The sequence below is a fragment of the Psittacula echo genome, assembly GCF_963264785.1.
Source record: "Psittacula echo genome assembly, chromosome: 1".
NCBI classification, from domain to species: domain Eukaryota; kingdom Metazoa; phylum Chordata; class Aves; order Psittaciformes; family Psittacidae; genus Psittacula; species Psittacula echo.
In genome coordinates, this window is record NC_137735.1 from 79,357,250 (window position 1) to 79,372,896 (window position 15,647).

General features: G+C 41.7%; 2 protein-coding genes across 2 annotated transcripts in view; one reads left to right on the forward strand and one right to left on the reverse strand.

Annotated features, from left to right (window-relative positions):
• Positions 1-301: 301 nt before the first annotated feature.
• On the reverse strand, positions 302-13,435 carry NUDT6 (nudix hydrolase 6; the record flags this gene model as incomplete). Its single annotated transcript, XM_080639205.1, has 5 exons — positions 302-690; positions 4,095-4,149; positions 7,216-7,271; positions 12,625-12,828; positions 13,276-13,435. The coding sequence occupies 5 exons, from the start codon at positions 13,433-13,435 to the stop codon at positions 302-304; spliced, it is 864 nt and encodes a 287-aa protein (XP_080495331.1).
• Positions 13,436-13,532: 97 nt separating this feature from the next.
• The window catches only part of AFG2A (AFG2 AAA ATPase homolog A), a gene marked incomplete at both ends in the record, with an annotated part of 201,157 nt that continues 199,042 nt past the window's right edge, over positions 13,533-15,647 (forward strand). Inside the window, 3 exons of the mRNA XM_080612414.1 lie at positions 13,533-13,674; positions 14,181-14,305; positions 14,892-15,049. Of these exons, the coding sequence (XP_080468540.1) occupies positions 13,533-13,674; positions 14,181-14,305; positions 14,892-15,049 (425 nt within the window). The remainder of the gene's footprint in view (positions 13,675-14,180; positions 14,306-14,891; positions 15,050-15,647) is intronic.

Genomic DNA, 15,647 nt, shown 5'->3' on the forward strand with positions numbered 1-15,647 from the left:
GAAGATACATTTTCAGGATCAATAACACTTCTGTTTTGTGCTACATTGTCTATGTAGGGCTGTTTTATTCGCCTTATGCTTACTTTACAGAGTAAAGGAAAACAAATCTGATGCACACTTACAGCAATATTTACCTTTAAAAATAATTTATATTTCTATAACTTGATAGAGCATAAACAATTACTTTCTAATAATTACCTAAAAAGAAATCCATGGATAATTTTAGTATGATCTCTGTAACACTACAATAATAATAGTACTCCTAAATTATTACTGTAATGAAATGTGAAATGTATTGCTATCACATTATGCTTCTATAGGACTCAGGCAGCTCCCTGTGGTACAGTTTGTAGAAGAGGCCTGTAGAGACAGCAGGGAACTCTCTCATGGTGATATCGATCTTGTCAAACCCCTCCCGGTATCCGTACAGTAACAGTTTAGCTATATTGCTGGTGATGGGAGTAGCGAGTTTCGTCTGAGCAAGCTCACCGAGGTCCATCCACTCACACCTCAGGCACTCCTGCTGGCAGAAGCTAATGTTGAAGGAGGAGGGCTCCAGGCGACAGATGATGTACATATCCGACTTCCCGAAGGCTCCAGGGTGTTCATGTTGCTGCCGTATGCTTAGGATGGACTTGAACTCTGACTTGATGCCAGTCTCCTCAAACACCTCACGAACTGCTGTGTCTCCTAGGTGAAAAGAGCAAACCTTACAGAACATACGAGAACAGCTCAACACTCTAAAAACCTCTTCAGTGTGGAAAATCTGTAACTCAAAGTGTTCTCTTTTCTGCTTCGTAAGCTGTTTGGAATGTCAGCCTATTAGTTTCAACACAAGGATAAGCTAATTTTTTGGTCCCTGAACAAAACTAGTTGCTACACACTTTTCTTGTTTGTATCCTAGAAAATGATGAAAGTAAGAAACTTTGGTAATTCTGCAGAGGGTGTGGTTTTGAAACCGACATTCTCGTGGTTGCTGGCTCTATCATCTCTCAATCCAGGGCAGCATTGCACCCTCCTTTCAGCCTTTTGAATCTTGGTCCCCTCTGCCTCCTTGCCTCTGTCCAGTTTTGGGTTCAGACCAGGTGCAGCTGAACACCTGTACCTAGAGGAGACCACCTGATCAAATCCACTCCATTGTGCTTTGCCACAAGGTGTAGCAAAATGGGTAAAACTATGGCTTAAAGAAGGTGAAAGTTGGTGCTAGGTCTGTTTCAAGATGTATCTTAAGTGTGCAGTGATATTTCAGATATGCCATAATACCAGTAAAGCACACAGCCAGTGCTTGCAGGAATCTGTGCTGCATGTGTATGTGTTCTGCACATCAACTGAAGTTATGCAGGTGTCAGTTTTCTTCCTTATCAAAGGAGCCCTTACTTCAGGGGCTTAAAAGGTATGAAGAACTTAAATTGAGGAGCCCAAATAAGAAGTTTTCTATTCCACTTATTTTTCCCAAAGTCTGCAATTTCATTGTGCTCAAGTGAAATCCTACTCGCCAGGGGTAGGTAAAATACTGGTAGGTAAAATACTAGCTTTTTCCGATTCTATGTAAACTCCTTGTTGTGTCTTTTTTGAGTGGTGAATGTGTGTAGCTGTTCTGTGATGTTCCCTGCTTCCGTTAGTTCATTTCAGTGTGAAATGAGTGCGCTGGCTTACTTCGAACACAAAATAAGAGAACGTCTATTCGCCTTCCTATGGAAGCTCATGTAGTGACATGTCAAGAGGTGAACAGAGCAGGCAGGCATTTTAAGAGGTAGTTTCAAATATTGGAAATAATGTGGATATACATTGGCTAGCAACATATAAACCGATCTATCCAGCAGAGGCCAGTCAACTGTATGTGAATGGCCCCAAATCTGCGCATCCTTCTGCCTCAGCTCAACTTCCACTTTGTGGTGGAAGCAGCTGTGTACACCAGGTGTATAGAGGTCTTTGTGGGACTGGAAGTCCATTAATATGCAATGTCTCCTAACGTTTATGGTTGTGACTTCGTTCAGTGTTAATTAGTTAAAAGGCACCTGCATATGGGGAAAGACATTTTCCATGACTGACCCTCGGAGAGGCTGCAACCCTTAGGTTTAGAAGAGTGGGTTGCAAAGCAAACTGCTTGTGGCAAGTGGTTTTATTGTTAGGCAAGGGGCTGTATTACACAGGAGTGGTCAAAGAAGGTAAACAACTGAGGTTGTAAGGAACGCTGAGGCAGGCTGTGGTTGAGATAAATGAAATAATTAGAGATTTCACTTAAGCTTTGAGCTTTGCTTTTAGATACAGTGTGTTTTCTGTTTCGCTTTTATTTAAATGTGTGTGTATATCTATAAAATATAAAAATATATATAATGACAGTTAAGCTAGAAGAACCTAGGGCTTGAGTTTCAGAAATATTCAAAGATGTATGCACTTTCCTTAATCCACATTACAAAACTATTCAGGTTAGTTGCACGAGTCAGCACTCATAAAGTAGGCAGCCATGTATTTTGTCATTTCATATAAACACAGGATCTTCAAGCATTTTAACTGCCATTTGCAGTTGTAATTTGAAACTTGGTCCCTTGAATGACTGTGAGTTTATAAGGTTTGATGTAAGGATAAACAGGGGAAAATTAAGTTCTATTGTATTTTATGCTTCACTAATTTATATCTTCTTGTAGTATTAAGATGTGATGTAGTGAATCATAACTTATACTATGTTATAGTTTAGTAGTGGCAGGAGGACAGCTGTAAGAGGCTTGTTTCCTTCCAGGCCTTTCTCAATGACTGTATTCAGGCTTCAGCCATCACCTCACCTGCTACTTGAGGGGTGGCCACTGCCTTACTCAGCAGCAGCACTCCTCCAGGGGAGCTCTTGACAGTGCTGGCTGTTTTCTCTTCCCTCAGTACAAAAATCCCTCCCTATCTCCTGACCTAGAGCTCTGTCCCTAGAAGTGAAAAGGAGCCTGGCCAGACAACAAATTCTTATGAAAACATATGGTATGTGTATTTGCATTGTCAAGCAAATAATTCTGATTTCTGTTGTCTTGTTTGACAAAAAGACTTAAAACATAACTCATGACTTATCTAATCACAGCTCAGCCATACCCTGCTAACTAGAAACTTTCTCCATGTATTGAAATGAGCTGGAATACTGTTCCACCTGTTGTTGTAGGAAGTCTGATAAACAGTAGATATTTCTAAGGTATAAAATGGTGGAAACCTGGGCTTGATACCTGGTTTGCCAGAGCTGCTATACTGCTCTGGGCAACATTTTTGAGTTGCTGGAAGAATAAATTCCTATCTGAATCCTGCTGTGGGGCTATGAATGTCAGCAAACATAACTTCAGAAAACAAGAGCTACCTAGTAACTGCAGTGTAAGTTAGGAATGAACCAGTCTGTGGATCGTAATTTTAAGAGGTGAGATACAAGGAGAAAAAGCACAATTTTCTGTCTCTTTGTAAACACCGTTTTTCATTCACCTTTGAACCCACCTGTGCCACACTGGTAAGAAATTACAAGTTTCCTCAAAGCAGCCTTGTTTTTAACACAGAAGCACCCTATGTCTCTAGTTGAAAGTAGGTGCCCACAAGACCAAGGCGCTGCACTTAGCTCTGGTCCTGTGCCAAAGAGCTCACAGTCTAAACAGACCAAATGAACAAGGGTGGAAGGAAGCAAGTGTGTTTATTTCTGTTTTGCACATAAAAAAAAAAAAAAAAGAAGTTGGAAATTTTTGCTCATTCCCTCATTGAGCTCACTGCCCTGGATTCCAGTGGGAGCTAAGAGCTCGCTGGTTCAGTTTTATTTGGGTTACATCCTGATTACCTTAATCCTCTGCACTTTTGGCTCGTATTACAGCATGTCCAACAGCTTACCAAAAATAAGCTGGCTTCAAGCACTCAATTAAGAGAAGAAAGTGTGGAAAAGGGTAGATGTTACAAATGCAAAACTTCTCTGCCCTGCACATAACGTTACCCCACTACCATTGAGGTCACAGGACCACTTCATCTGTTCACCAACTCAAAGCAGTGATTTGCCAAAGGAGTGATGTGGGTCACAATGTATTTCAGTCCTGTTCATGTCTTCACAATTCTGTTGACACATGACCTGTTATCCTAGGACTTACCGATGTCTTCGCCTAGATTAGACAGACCTCCTGGGAATTTCCACGCATTTGTAGTCTGTATTGGAGGAAAAAAAGTATTACTGAAGCCTGTGTTGTACTCCCTAATATGAAGGAGACAATTAACACATGACTTTTTGAAGTTGCAGGATTGTAATTACAAACATCAGTACAGCTTTACATAGGAACTTCTTTGTTTGTGCTAATGTGATGACCAGCGATACCTACAGTCTGTACAAAATATTGGAACTAAACATCTACTGACTGAAAATACAAACTGTCTAACAGTCATTAGACAACATTGCTGCTAGATAACTAGAGTAGTTAGGTATTAAAAAAAAGCTGCTATAGATTATATAATCTTGTATTTAATCACTAATGTATTCCACTTCCATGGTTTTGGCTTTTAAAAAATGTATATATATTTAATCTTACAAAAAGGTATTATGATTGTAGTACTGTTTTATATTGCACTGGCTCTGACATGCCTTTGTGTGTCTGTAATAACCATGTAGTGTGACTTTGCCATTTGTTTTCATGGAATACAGAAACTGATGCCTTGTGTGTGACTTATATGTAGAAGCATTTATTGAATTGCAATAAAGTTCAGTACCTAAAACAGAATGTGAAGTGCAGACTTGGTGCTGTTACTGATAGTGGTCAAGGAGTCCCAGTTCCTACACCTCCTGCAATTGCACTAGGATTTTTTAGGCTCTATCTTTCTATCCATATACTATTCTTTTTATTTATTTCCTTATTAAAAGTGTATGTAGGAAGAAGGTAACCTTCAACTAGAAATAAACGTAGTAAAAAGCTACACTGGCCAAAAAAAAAAAGGTGTCTTTTCTTGTACATGCAGCATGGAGAGGGAAGTTGTTGCTTTCCAGTGATTTGAAACCCCAGCTACACTGGAAAAAGGTTGGTTGGTTTTAGGTTTTTTTTCTGTGCACTCTTAGCAGGCTTGGATAGGAATTTAAAGCAAAGGGTTAAAAATAGTGCAGCTGGAAAATACGTATAGTTGTCTACTGGCTTTCAGCTTTGCTTTCAGTTCCTGGAAATCTTTGTGTGCTGTGGAATTGTCCTTTCATGATTAAACCCAAACAGCTCTTAGAATTCCACCAGCTGTCCATTTTTTTTTTTTTTTTTTTTTTTCAAAGCTTTCAGAACATCATTTGTATTAGAAGTCACCATTTCAGGGGAATTGTTCATTTTGTGGGGGAGAATGGAGAGGAGTGTTGGAACAGACAGTGAGAAACAACCATCTGAGCCAATTTGCTTGCACTGAGGTATTTTATTTGCTCACGGCACAGGCAATGTACGGGCATTCACAGACTCCAGGTTTTATACTTAATTTTATCCAGTCACCAAGCAGAGCTGGTAAAGAGGGGAGTCGGAAACAATCACTTTTTTCCTTTAATCTTCCTCCCTCACTGTGCTGTCAGCTTTCTTCCAGAAAGGTAGGCTGGAATAGCTGACCTGGAACATACCCATCCCACTTTCTAGAATGGGCTGGAGGGAGAGAGCAGTGCCAGACTTGTCCTCCTGTGTTTTGGGGCCAGAGCCTACGGAGGTAATGCTGGCAAGTGCGGAATCAGACCTAGAACCTGAATGGAGCATTCAATGCCTTCATGCAAAACTGGATAGAAGTACCTGCACTTAAAATGGTTACGGGTGAGCTTTAACAAAATCAGTGTGAAGAAGTTAAACTCTAAGCCGTCTGGGTTTAGGAAACTACTATTTCCTTCTGAATGAGTAATTTCCATTTTCTCTGAGACCCATTTAAGGCATTTACTAAAAGGTAAGCACGCAGTTTTATTTCTGTGTGCGTAAAAGTTAAAACAACATAGCATTTGTGAAGTTCACAATGTGCTGTTCTGCTCCTGGAGACTTCACAACTGGAACCACTTTATGAGCCTATAGATCGCATGGTGGATTTATGCTTTAATTGGTAACTGCTGAATGTAAGTCTGGAGGTCCTGCTATGGAAAAGTTCATCAGATTTTACTTTATGTTAAAAAAATGTCAAATTAATAGTTCAGAGGAAGCAAAGAGAGAGTGTTTCTTTTTGTCTGAACTCTTGTGTTACAAATTCACCATGTTTTATGACTGAAAAAAGTGATGAAAGCACTTTTTTATTAAAGTTCATTAACTGTGTTGTAACTGCCAGTAAACTGAAGTCACGTTTTGTGTCCTGAGAAAAAATCTCTTGGTAGCTAATTTCAGGAAAGACTTTAAAATGGAGCCAGTTGAGATTCTGGCATAGTTTTAACTATATAAAATGAAAACGATGCATCCAAGTATACTTCAATCTATGTATGTAAGTTCTGATTGTTTCCATGTTAAATTGCAGTTAATCTCACTGTACTAGAGTTGCTTTTATTTAACTTGCAAATGAAAGCATGATGGCAGGTGTATATATGTATAAGTGTATGTTACATGGAATGGCACACGCAACTGCTACCGAGCTATGGAGCTTTCTGCACGTGCCATATTAAACCCAGCTTAGCCTGATAGAGGCTGGAGACATTACCAGTGATGGATATTGGGTTACCTCAGGCCACATCACACAACCCACCCTCACCACACTAATGTGCTCTGGTTTGACATTCTCAGCAGCGAAGTCAAGCACTTCCAGTTGTGAGAAATTGATCATCTTTACACCTGCGGTACTGAGGTAGTCTCCAAGTCATGGCCAACCATGTTATTGCTTATTTAAAGCCACAGATATGTCTGGAATTTTCAAAACCAAACAGAATCTGAATCCTTTTCCCAAAATGTGCTTTGAGCCATGGGGGGTTTCCAGATGGCTGCATGGATGCAAGCACAGTATCAGGGACTGATGGGTCACTTACAGGAGAAAACAAAAAGCAGAGAGGATACTTTGTTCTGCTGATTCAATCACCAGCTATAATTAACAACAAACCCACTGGTTTCAAAAGCTGATTTTTTTTTTTCCTTCAAATGCAGTGCAACAATCTGTTGATAGATGTGTTCCAAGACATTTGTCAAAGTAATTTCTAACTATCACAATTTTGCACTGGAATAAAAATATTTTTGTTTTATACTACAGAGTTGGTTTCTCTAAATAAACTTCTCTATTTTATAATCCTGTAACAAAACTTACCTTATTTCTGTCTTGTACAACCAACACCTTTCCAGTGCTTTCATGTAGAACAGCACCTAGTAGAGAGATAATATTGGAAAAGATGTGGTGTTAAGATAACTATGTTCAATCTTAACGACCCTAATTAAACATGTTTTGATAAAGCATGACAACCCCCTTGCTTGTACAGTTAGCAAGATTTGTATAGATGAACAGCAGAAAGTGGTTTGTCAGTAGAAAACTGATAACACAGTAAAATATGAAAAAAGGTTAAGTACCCTGTAGAAAAAAATCAAAGTTAGCAGCATCAAGATAAAGACTTTCCCACATTCAAGTTCCAGATTAGACAGGAAATTAAAAGAATAGTTTGCTTGTGTTAATATTATCAGAGCTAAAGAAGGCGTGATCAAGACACCATCAAAATAATCTAGCAAAGCTGCTTGCTTCAGCAGAGCTGTGCCTGCAGGCTTGCTCAAATAACAGAAATTGTTCCAGTGACTCTGGCTGAGTGGCCACGATGGGCATGAACTGTTCTCCAGTGAAATTCATGACAAAACTCCTGCCTACTGTAGTGAAAATCTGAGGGTTTTCTGGTTAATAACACACAAGTTTTAGTACTTGGTGGGCTGACAGTACTGGTAACATTCCAACTGGTTAATTATCTATGTACTCATACTTTACTGCCCAGCTAACAACTCATGATAGTAACTGCGTAATAACCTGAGTCAACTTGTTAATCAAAAAGCACTGCTTCGAAGTGTGAAAGTGACACTTCCACTTGATTAAAAAAAACCCCAAAACAAAACAAAGCAGGATGTATGACTGAAAAGTTCAGCTTTTCCTTGTGTCCTCATGCTCAGCCCATGACCTTCTCCAGCAGATTACAAGTGCTCACTTTTCAAACCCAGGTGCTTCCATGTTTAGTCACCCTGTCACACTCCTTGGTCATACTTTAAAAATTCCTTCCCTTTAAAACACATATTTTTCTCAGATTTTAAAGTGTGCTGTGTTGAGCAGAATGAGCACTGTGGTACCGCTTCCCAGGCACTTTTCCACATCAGTCATGCATGGGCTTCAAATTAGTAGTTAACAATAAAAAAAAAATGCCTGTCATTCTACAGCAGGAGCAAGAGTATATGGTCACATCTGTGATGATGTATGCATTTAAAATGCTACAGGGAAGTATTTCCACAGAAGGGAATTATCAAGGGATGAGTGTCCAGCTCAAAACATCCTCTGTCTTTTAATAATACATAGCAGGCTTCTGTGGAGGAGGATTATTTAAAAGATGAAATACCAATCTTCCTTCAAGATATGTCAGAGGATGTGCTCTAAGAGGGTAGTCACGCATCTGCCTCCCTGTGGCTTATGACTTTATGATTTCATTCCTCCATAAATGTTTAGCAGTGTCCAGGTTCAAGAACTATACTGATTAAAAGCAGAGGCAACTTTGATGCATGTTGCGATTACAAGGATTATGTTCTAGAAAAGCTGTTTTTCAACTAAATGGTTTGCTGAGACCAAGGAGGACTGCTGAAGACAGGAAATTACATTTTGAATCAAACAGAACAACTTTTTCTTTCCTCTGTTCCACAGAAATCAATGCCTGTTAATGTAATTTTTGGCAGTGAAATTCTCTATGAGATAACCAGAATCTCTGCTAGACGATACCTAAATCCAAAGCAAGAAGAAAGGAAAAACACTAGGATTGGCTTTCTTGTCTCATTTTCTCAAGTGTAACTCAGGAGTCCCTCAGCTGAATCAACGTTAGAATCTTAGGTAGAATCAACGAGATCAGATCTTGACCACGGGCTCTGGACTGCAGCTCTAAAAGCTCCCCCTCTTGCTACAAATGTGGTATCTGAAGCTTTAAATCATCCAACAGCAGGAGGACTTTCTGGAAAGGTTTATGCTTGTGACCTAACCAAGTAATTGCTATTATAACACTACTTTGTTTTGAATATTCTATTTTGGGAAATAGGTAAGAAAATAAAAAAAAATCCTTTAGACAACTCCAGAAAACATGTACTGAAGGGGAAAAATACCTTCATTCTACCTGTTTTGTCACTGATGTCAGCTTGTATGAAAAGATGTTCAGCATTGAAAAGCACTTGGCATCGAAGTAATGAGCACACACATGACTGCTTGCATTGTAAATGGCAGCAGACAGGAACGGGTATTACTTTGTAAAACAACTTGGGAACTGCTTTTAAATCACTTTTGATTCCTTGGACCATCATAACCTATCTAACTCCAACTTCCTGTACAGTCTGACATTTATGCAGCTGCTTATTTTACACCCTCTCTTAAGTAACAGCACTGTCCAAGGCTATCATGTGAGTGTGTGTGGAGACTTTGTTTCAACAACTAGATTTAAGGTAGGTAGCACTGAAAATAACAGCCACATTGTAAGGCTCATATTACATGCAAGGGAGAAGAGAATGACTTTTACTTTTCTTCCTCTCCTTTTACTTTCCTTCCTCAACTTGTCTTCCTATGCCATTGTTACGCAGTATATTAACTTAATTAAACTTAATTAAAGTATATTATTATAAACACATAACTTTCTGGATGGCAAATCAGTTCCTCCTAGGAGGTGGAGAATTTTGGAAATGCTTTTCAAAAACTTCTTAATCATTTCATACACAGGAAGCTTTTCTGTACCTTTACATATCTAGAAAATCCTGACGCCTACAAGAGGACACAGTAAGTTAGAGTTAGCTGGAAGACACATCACATATTCCACTATTTCTAAACAATAACGGCCGAGCCCAATGAGTAACGTTTGCTGCTTACTGCTTGGTGACTCTGATCTAGTCTGGCAAAATACGACCTGACCTTGCTTATTCACACCTTTGTCATCACTTGGCTAGACCATGCTTAGGAACTAGCCCTGGCTGCACAGCATTTACCATGTGGGAAACTCCAGACAGGATGAAAACCAGCTGCTGGTCTACTTGGCAACATGGACTTGCTACCTGTTGTCTGCTGCCTGGGCTGGTGTACCGTAGGCTGGCAAACCACATTCAACATCTCTGCCTTTTATTTTCAGGATGAGCAAAGGACTAAGTGCTGTATTTAACTGATCTGCCACAGCTTTGAGATGAAGCCTCTCATCAGCAAATTTGCTGCATAGGCTTTCTAAAATACAGGGTTTTGTTCAGCAAATAAAAAAGCCTAGGGTTTGGCACACACACACACTAAATACACGTATCTAAGTAATTTAATATTTTTAAAAAGATTATTTACTTTAAATGTTTCAATAAAATAAATTAAAAGTAGAACTTCCACTATCAAAGGCTCTCGCTCCTGAAGGATAATTTAGTAACAGTATGCCAGGTGTTATCCACACTGCTTAGTGTATCCCTTAGTGTTCCAGAACCACCAAGTGTGAGTGGAACAGAGGAAACCCCAAAATACTGCAGTTGTTATTTTGCACACAGAAATCTGTTTGTTTTCCTGCCTAAATATCTTCCTTAAGTCTTTAACTCTTTTAAAGAAACTCCCGATAATGAATAAGAACCTACAGGTCTGGAAGGTGATTGCAAAGAATACATACATTATACTTTGTGCAATACTTAAATCTGTGCAATAAATTATGAAATCCATATACCTGCATTTATGAAACTTTTGTTCCCTTGAAGTTTTTCCTGCTTGCAGATGTTTCTACGCACAAAATGTTTCAACATACAACAGCAAATTATGCTCTGAAAGGGCATTTTTCATATTTTAAAATGTTTATTTTAGAGTTTTTCAGACTTATGATTTTTCTTATATTAAGTCTTTCCTGATAACTATCAGGGTCAGAACACTCTATTAGATGATTTTCTTCTAATTCTCACTTTCATTTATGCAAACTCCTTCAGAAAAATCCCCTTTCAGTTAAGTCATGTCTCCCCGAACATGCAAGTTACAACCATAAGGAGTAACACGGTGCTTTTGCTAGAATGCATTATCTTACTGGCATTTAATGCCGCATATTTTAATGGTGAGGTTTTCATACCTCAGGAAAACATGCTCTAACATGTCAATTGAAAAAATCCAGGCCTGTCTTCAGCTTCTACCCTGACCTCTGCTGGCGTTATAACTGAAAAATCACAATACCCATAGCAGTAGTGCTGTTTCGTAATTGAAAGCTTTGTTTTTCCAAACTTTACTTTCACCTGACCTACTGCTATATAGAATAATCCAGCTTTTGTAAGTTCTTCCTAACTAGATTTTTCAAATTGCTATTTATGGGTCTTAACAGCACTTGGTGAAGAATTAATGTCCCACAGTGTCCCTGCAAGCCAAGGACAAACGAGTCAAGGTTGTAATGGGAGAGGTTTGCTGTTCCTCTGCTGTATCCACCCTTTACCAGTACATGAGGGGTCCAAACCAACCTCCGGTTTACAGGACATTACTGACTGATGGAATTGGTAGTAGTATTTCTGTGGAAGACTGCTGGGAAGGAGGACAAAAACATTCAAATTTGGTGAAGCACAGTTCAAGTTGATTGTATTTTTGGCTCATCATCAGTTCCTTTTACTGTGATGTATTAAAAAAAAAGGTGTTGGTGGGGAAACCATCTTATCTAGTTCCTTGGGAATCGCATCAGTTTTTTGAGCAAATCCTTTTCAGCTGTGCTTGTGGGAGGTCTAGATGGGTAACAGCATGGTATCCAGATGTTTGTGAAATATACTTGTTTGGGTTGTGGACTTCTGGGTGCAGCTTACAGCAGCCTTTAGACCATTGTAATTTAGGCCAGTGCTTGTACCACCCCCTGAAGAACCGCTGTTGGGTCAATTCTGCCCTATTTACAGACCTTAACTTGAGCATAGTTCCGGCAGATGCACGTATTAAGCATCTACAGAAAGGAGAGGGAGCAGAGAAGTGATTTTTTTCTCATAAGTTTGTAGTTACATTTTTGCTTTTAAAAAACTGTTTGAATCTTGAAATCCTACCTCTCTCATCTGCTAGGTGAAAGCCAAGATATGCTCCTCAAAATGGTGTTTAAAAACAATATTCCTGAGTTAAAATTTAAAGCTTCAGCAACACATTTTCTTCTCCCTGAGCTATTTATAATTTTGTCAAACTGGAATTCTCTTGAAACACCTCTCACTTTAGCAGCCTGTTTTTAGGAATATACCCTGTCATACAGGCACATTTTTGAAGTGTTCAAGGCCAGCCTGGATGGGGCTTTGAGCAGCCTGGTCTTATGGAAGGTGTCCCTCCCTGTGGCAAGGGAGTTGGAACAAGATGGATTTTGAAGACCCCTTCCAACTCAAACTATTCTATGATTCCCGAATGCCACACTTCAGTTTGTAAAGTTACCCGAGCAGTAGGCAGTTGTTTTCCAAGTGCTTGTTGTGCAGCAGATTTCTTACTGAACCTGTTCCCAGAGGCTTGTTCATAAAGCTGTTTGTGGGCGCAACCACTCTAGCCACTAACCTGCAACTCCCAGCTGGTGGGTGGCGTACCCCGGAAGCCTGCTGGGTCCTTCTCCCAGCCATAGCGTCAAGGTGGACGAGCCCTGCTCAGCGTGGTGGAAAGTAAAGCCTTGTGAAGCGGCTGCTGCCGCAAACCCACTCTGGAAAATGGGGACGTGCAGCCAGACGGCAACGCAGCCTTCCTCCCGCCACTGGGCCACAGCACCTGCAAGAGACAGCGAGCAGAGGCTGAAGGCCACCGCTGCCTCTGAGACCCCCTCGCAGTTGTTCCGATTGTAAACCTCACCGCACACAATGGATGGGACTAATGCGTCTAACTCTGTATTTTCACCTCATTTACCGCTGGTCAAACTACCATCGATGTGAGAAAAGTGCCAGCGGCGACAGGTGGAGAGGAGAGGCTGCCAGCTTGGCATTTTAAGTAGTTAATTTTGGTGTCAAAACATGAAATAGAGGGATTTATGTTAGGACCTGCCGTAAGGCACAGGAAACCACACCTTTCCTCCCTTCGGCTGCCTCTGCCGACACCCCTCACCACACGGCAGCGGGTGTGCGCGCGTGACGGTGGCACTCGCCACTGAGTTGAGCTCATGGGAAGACTCGCTGACCCCTTCCCCGCCCTGCGTCCCCAGGGCCCCCGCCCGGCACTTGCCGCGCAGCCATCGCCCGAAGGTGGCCCGCTCCAGACGGAAAGGCTGGCGCAACTCCGCCAAGTTCACGCTCACTCCCCCGAACTTATCTGGCCGCGCCTGCAGCCCCGCCAGGGCCGCCCAGCCCCGCGCCCGGTGCAGCGCCCGCCACGGCCTCACCATGGCGCTGCGTTGGGCTGAGCCGGACGAGACGAGGCCACCCCATGGGCGGTGCCGGCCTCTGCTCCCGGAAGCGCTCTGTGGAAGCCGGCGGGGGAGCATGTCCGCGTCTTCCAGAAGGAAGAGCAAGGGGCGGCCGGTCCCAAATAGCGGTGTCAGCCATGGCTCGCCGAGCTCCGTTCCCCCCGGCGCTGCCGAGGGCGGGCCGCTGGTGCTGGGCGTCTCTGACGCCGTGGAGGCAGGTACGCGAGTGCGGGCGGCGGGGACGGGCCAATGTCTGGCCCGGCCGCCGAGCTGAGGGCGGCTCGTTTAAAATGAGTCCCTGCAAAGCTGCGCTCACATGGCTGCCAGAGCGAGCCCGGCCCCCGGTGGCAGGGTTCTAGGGGCTGCCCCGTCCCCTCACGGAGTCGGGCCTCGAAGGAAAGTGAGGGTCTCTCGGGCAAGGTCGGCTGAGCCCCGTGTAATTGGTTTTGTTTGTAGTTTTTTTTGTTGCTTCTTGTTAGTTAAAACGGGATGGGAAACCTGTTAGTCCACGTTGCCATGGGTGTTTTCAGACCTGTCGAAAACACTGTCCCCTTACAGCGCGGACTCAGGAGGGTCCCTGCACTCCGCTTATGGCTGGGTGCTGGCTTTCATGGGGGCTTAGAAGGGTTTTGTTAGTTATACTGATTGGGGAGTACGAGAAACACTGAATTCATCTGACAGGTAGGAAAAAATTATTTATTTTTTTTTCTCCTGAAAATATTAGGAGATGATAAAGTTCCAAATATGTTGCGAAGAGCCCTCGCTCAGCTGTCACTGAGCAGCATGAAGTCTGCAAACGTATGCATAGGTCGTCCGGTCTTGATTACGTCTGCTGATGGACGACAGGAGGTGAGACTCTTAATTATTCCTACAAGTGCTTTTTCTGGGGCTTTCAGCATGTTTCGCTTGTATTCAGCAGAGACCAAAATGGAGCATGCATTGAGAAAGATAGTGAATGGGCTTATGTTTTCTACTCTGTAGTTACATCTTTATTCTCAGTACTGATTTTTTTTTCCCAGAAATGTATGTCATGTGTGAATATGTGTATTATATTTTGTATGATACATGTACACACACACGTTTTATTTGCAAAGAAAGAGTACAGCACTTTTCTTCCTTTATTGATTTGAGGCATTTCTTACAGTGTATGCTTTTGGGTCATCTGCAGAATGTGTAGGGTCTTGGAGGAATTTTTTGTCTCCTTTGTAGGCAAAGTATAACCCCTTCTTTCTTGAAAAGTGTCTTGGATCATATCTTAAGGACTCAGTGCTACTCAGTATCTTTCTCTGCGGCACCAAATTTTAACCTAATTCTTCTTCCCCCTCACCAGATGTTTTTTATAACAAAACATTGCTCCTCCTAAGTGGAGGACTGGAAATGGTGGGAAGAAAAATACATCTTAACTGACAGTTGTTTGCTTGGATCCTCTTCCTAGGTCTGTACTGCTTGGCCCGCCACAGGCTTTCCAGGCGGGAAAGTTGGGCTGAGTGAAACCACACAGAAGAACTTGAAAGTAAATCTGGGTGATGCTGTCACTGTGCAGCCTGTAATTGGTGCAGTCATCCAGGCAGAGGAAATCAATGTAAAGTTGAGGTATGTAACTTGTTATAACTTAGTGAGGTGTCTGCTTTACACTGCTGACTCCTACCTCTTAGAAGATGCTATTTTTCTCTCTTGCTTTGATGGTATTAGTACCCACACAAAATCAAACAAGTGCAGATGTTTGCAGGGTTAAGATTAAAGTTTAATAACTGTTGGCTTACTGCTGCTAATTGCAGCCCCCTGTGTGGGCAGTGGAGTGGCTCAGCTGTTGTACAAAATGTCAACTGAGGTGCTGTTGTGAGGGACATAATGACATTAAGCTCACTAGTCTTTTAAGAGATTCTTTGTTTTATGTTAAATTAATGAATAGTAAAAATAGCCCAGCATCTCCTGAAGCAGAGATCAAACTACCTGCATTGCATTTACATTAGGCAAGGGTGTGTAACTGCACGATCAAGGCAGATTCGTTGAACTTGTAAGCCACTTGTAAAGGATGAGGATAATCTCTCTATGTGTAGTTGATGTCAGGTTAGAAGGAGCCTGTGTTGTTGCTGTTGTCGTTAGAAAGTAAGCTGCACACTGCTATCTGAGAAGCTCTTGTTTTAAAGTCCTGTTGTGGTTAAGAGAAATACTGGCTGACAGCCTGGAG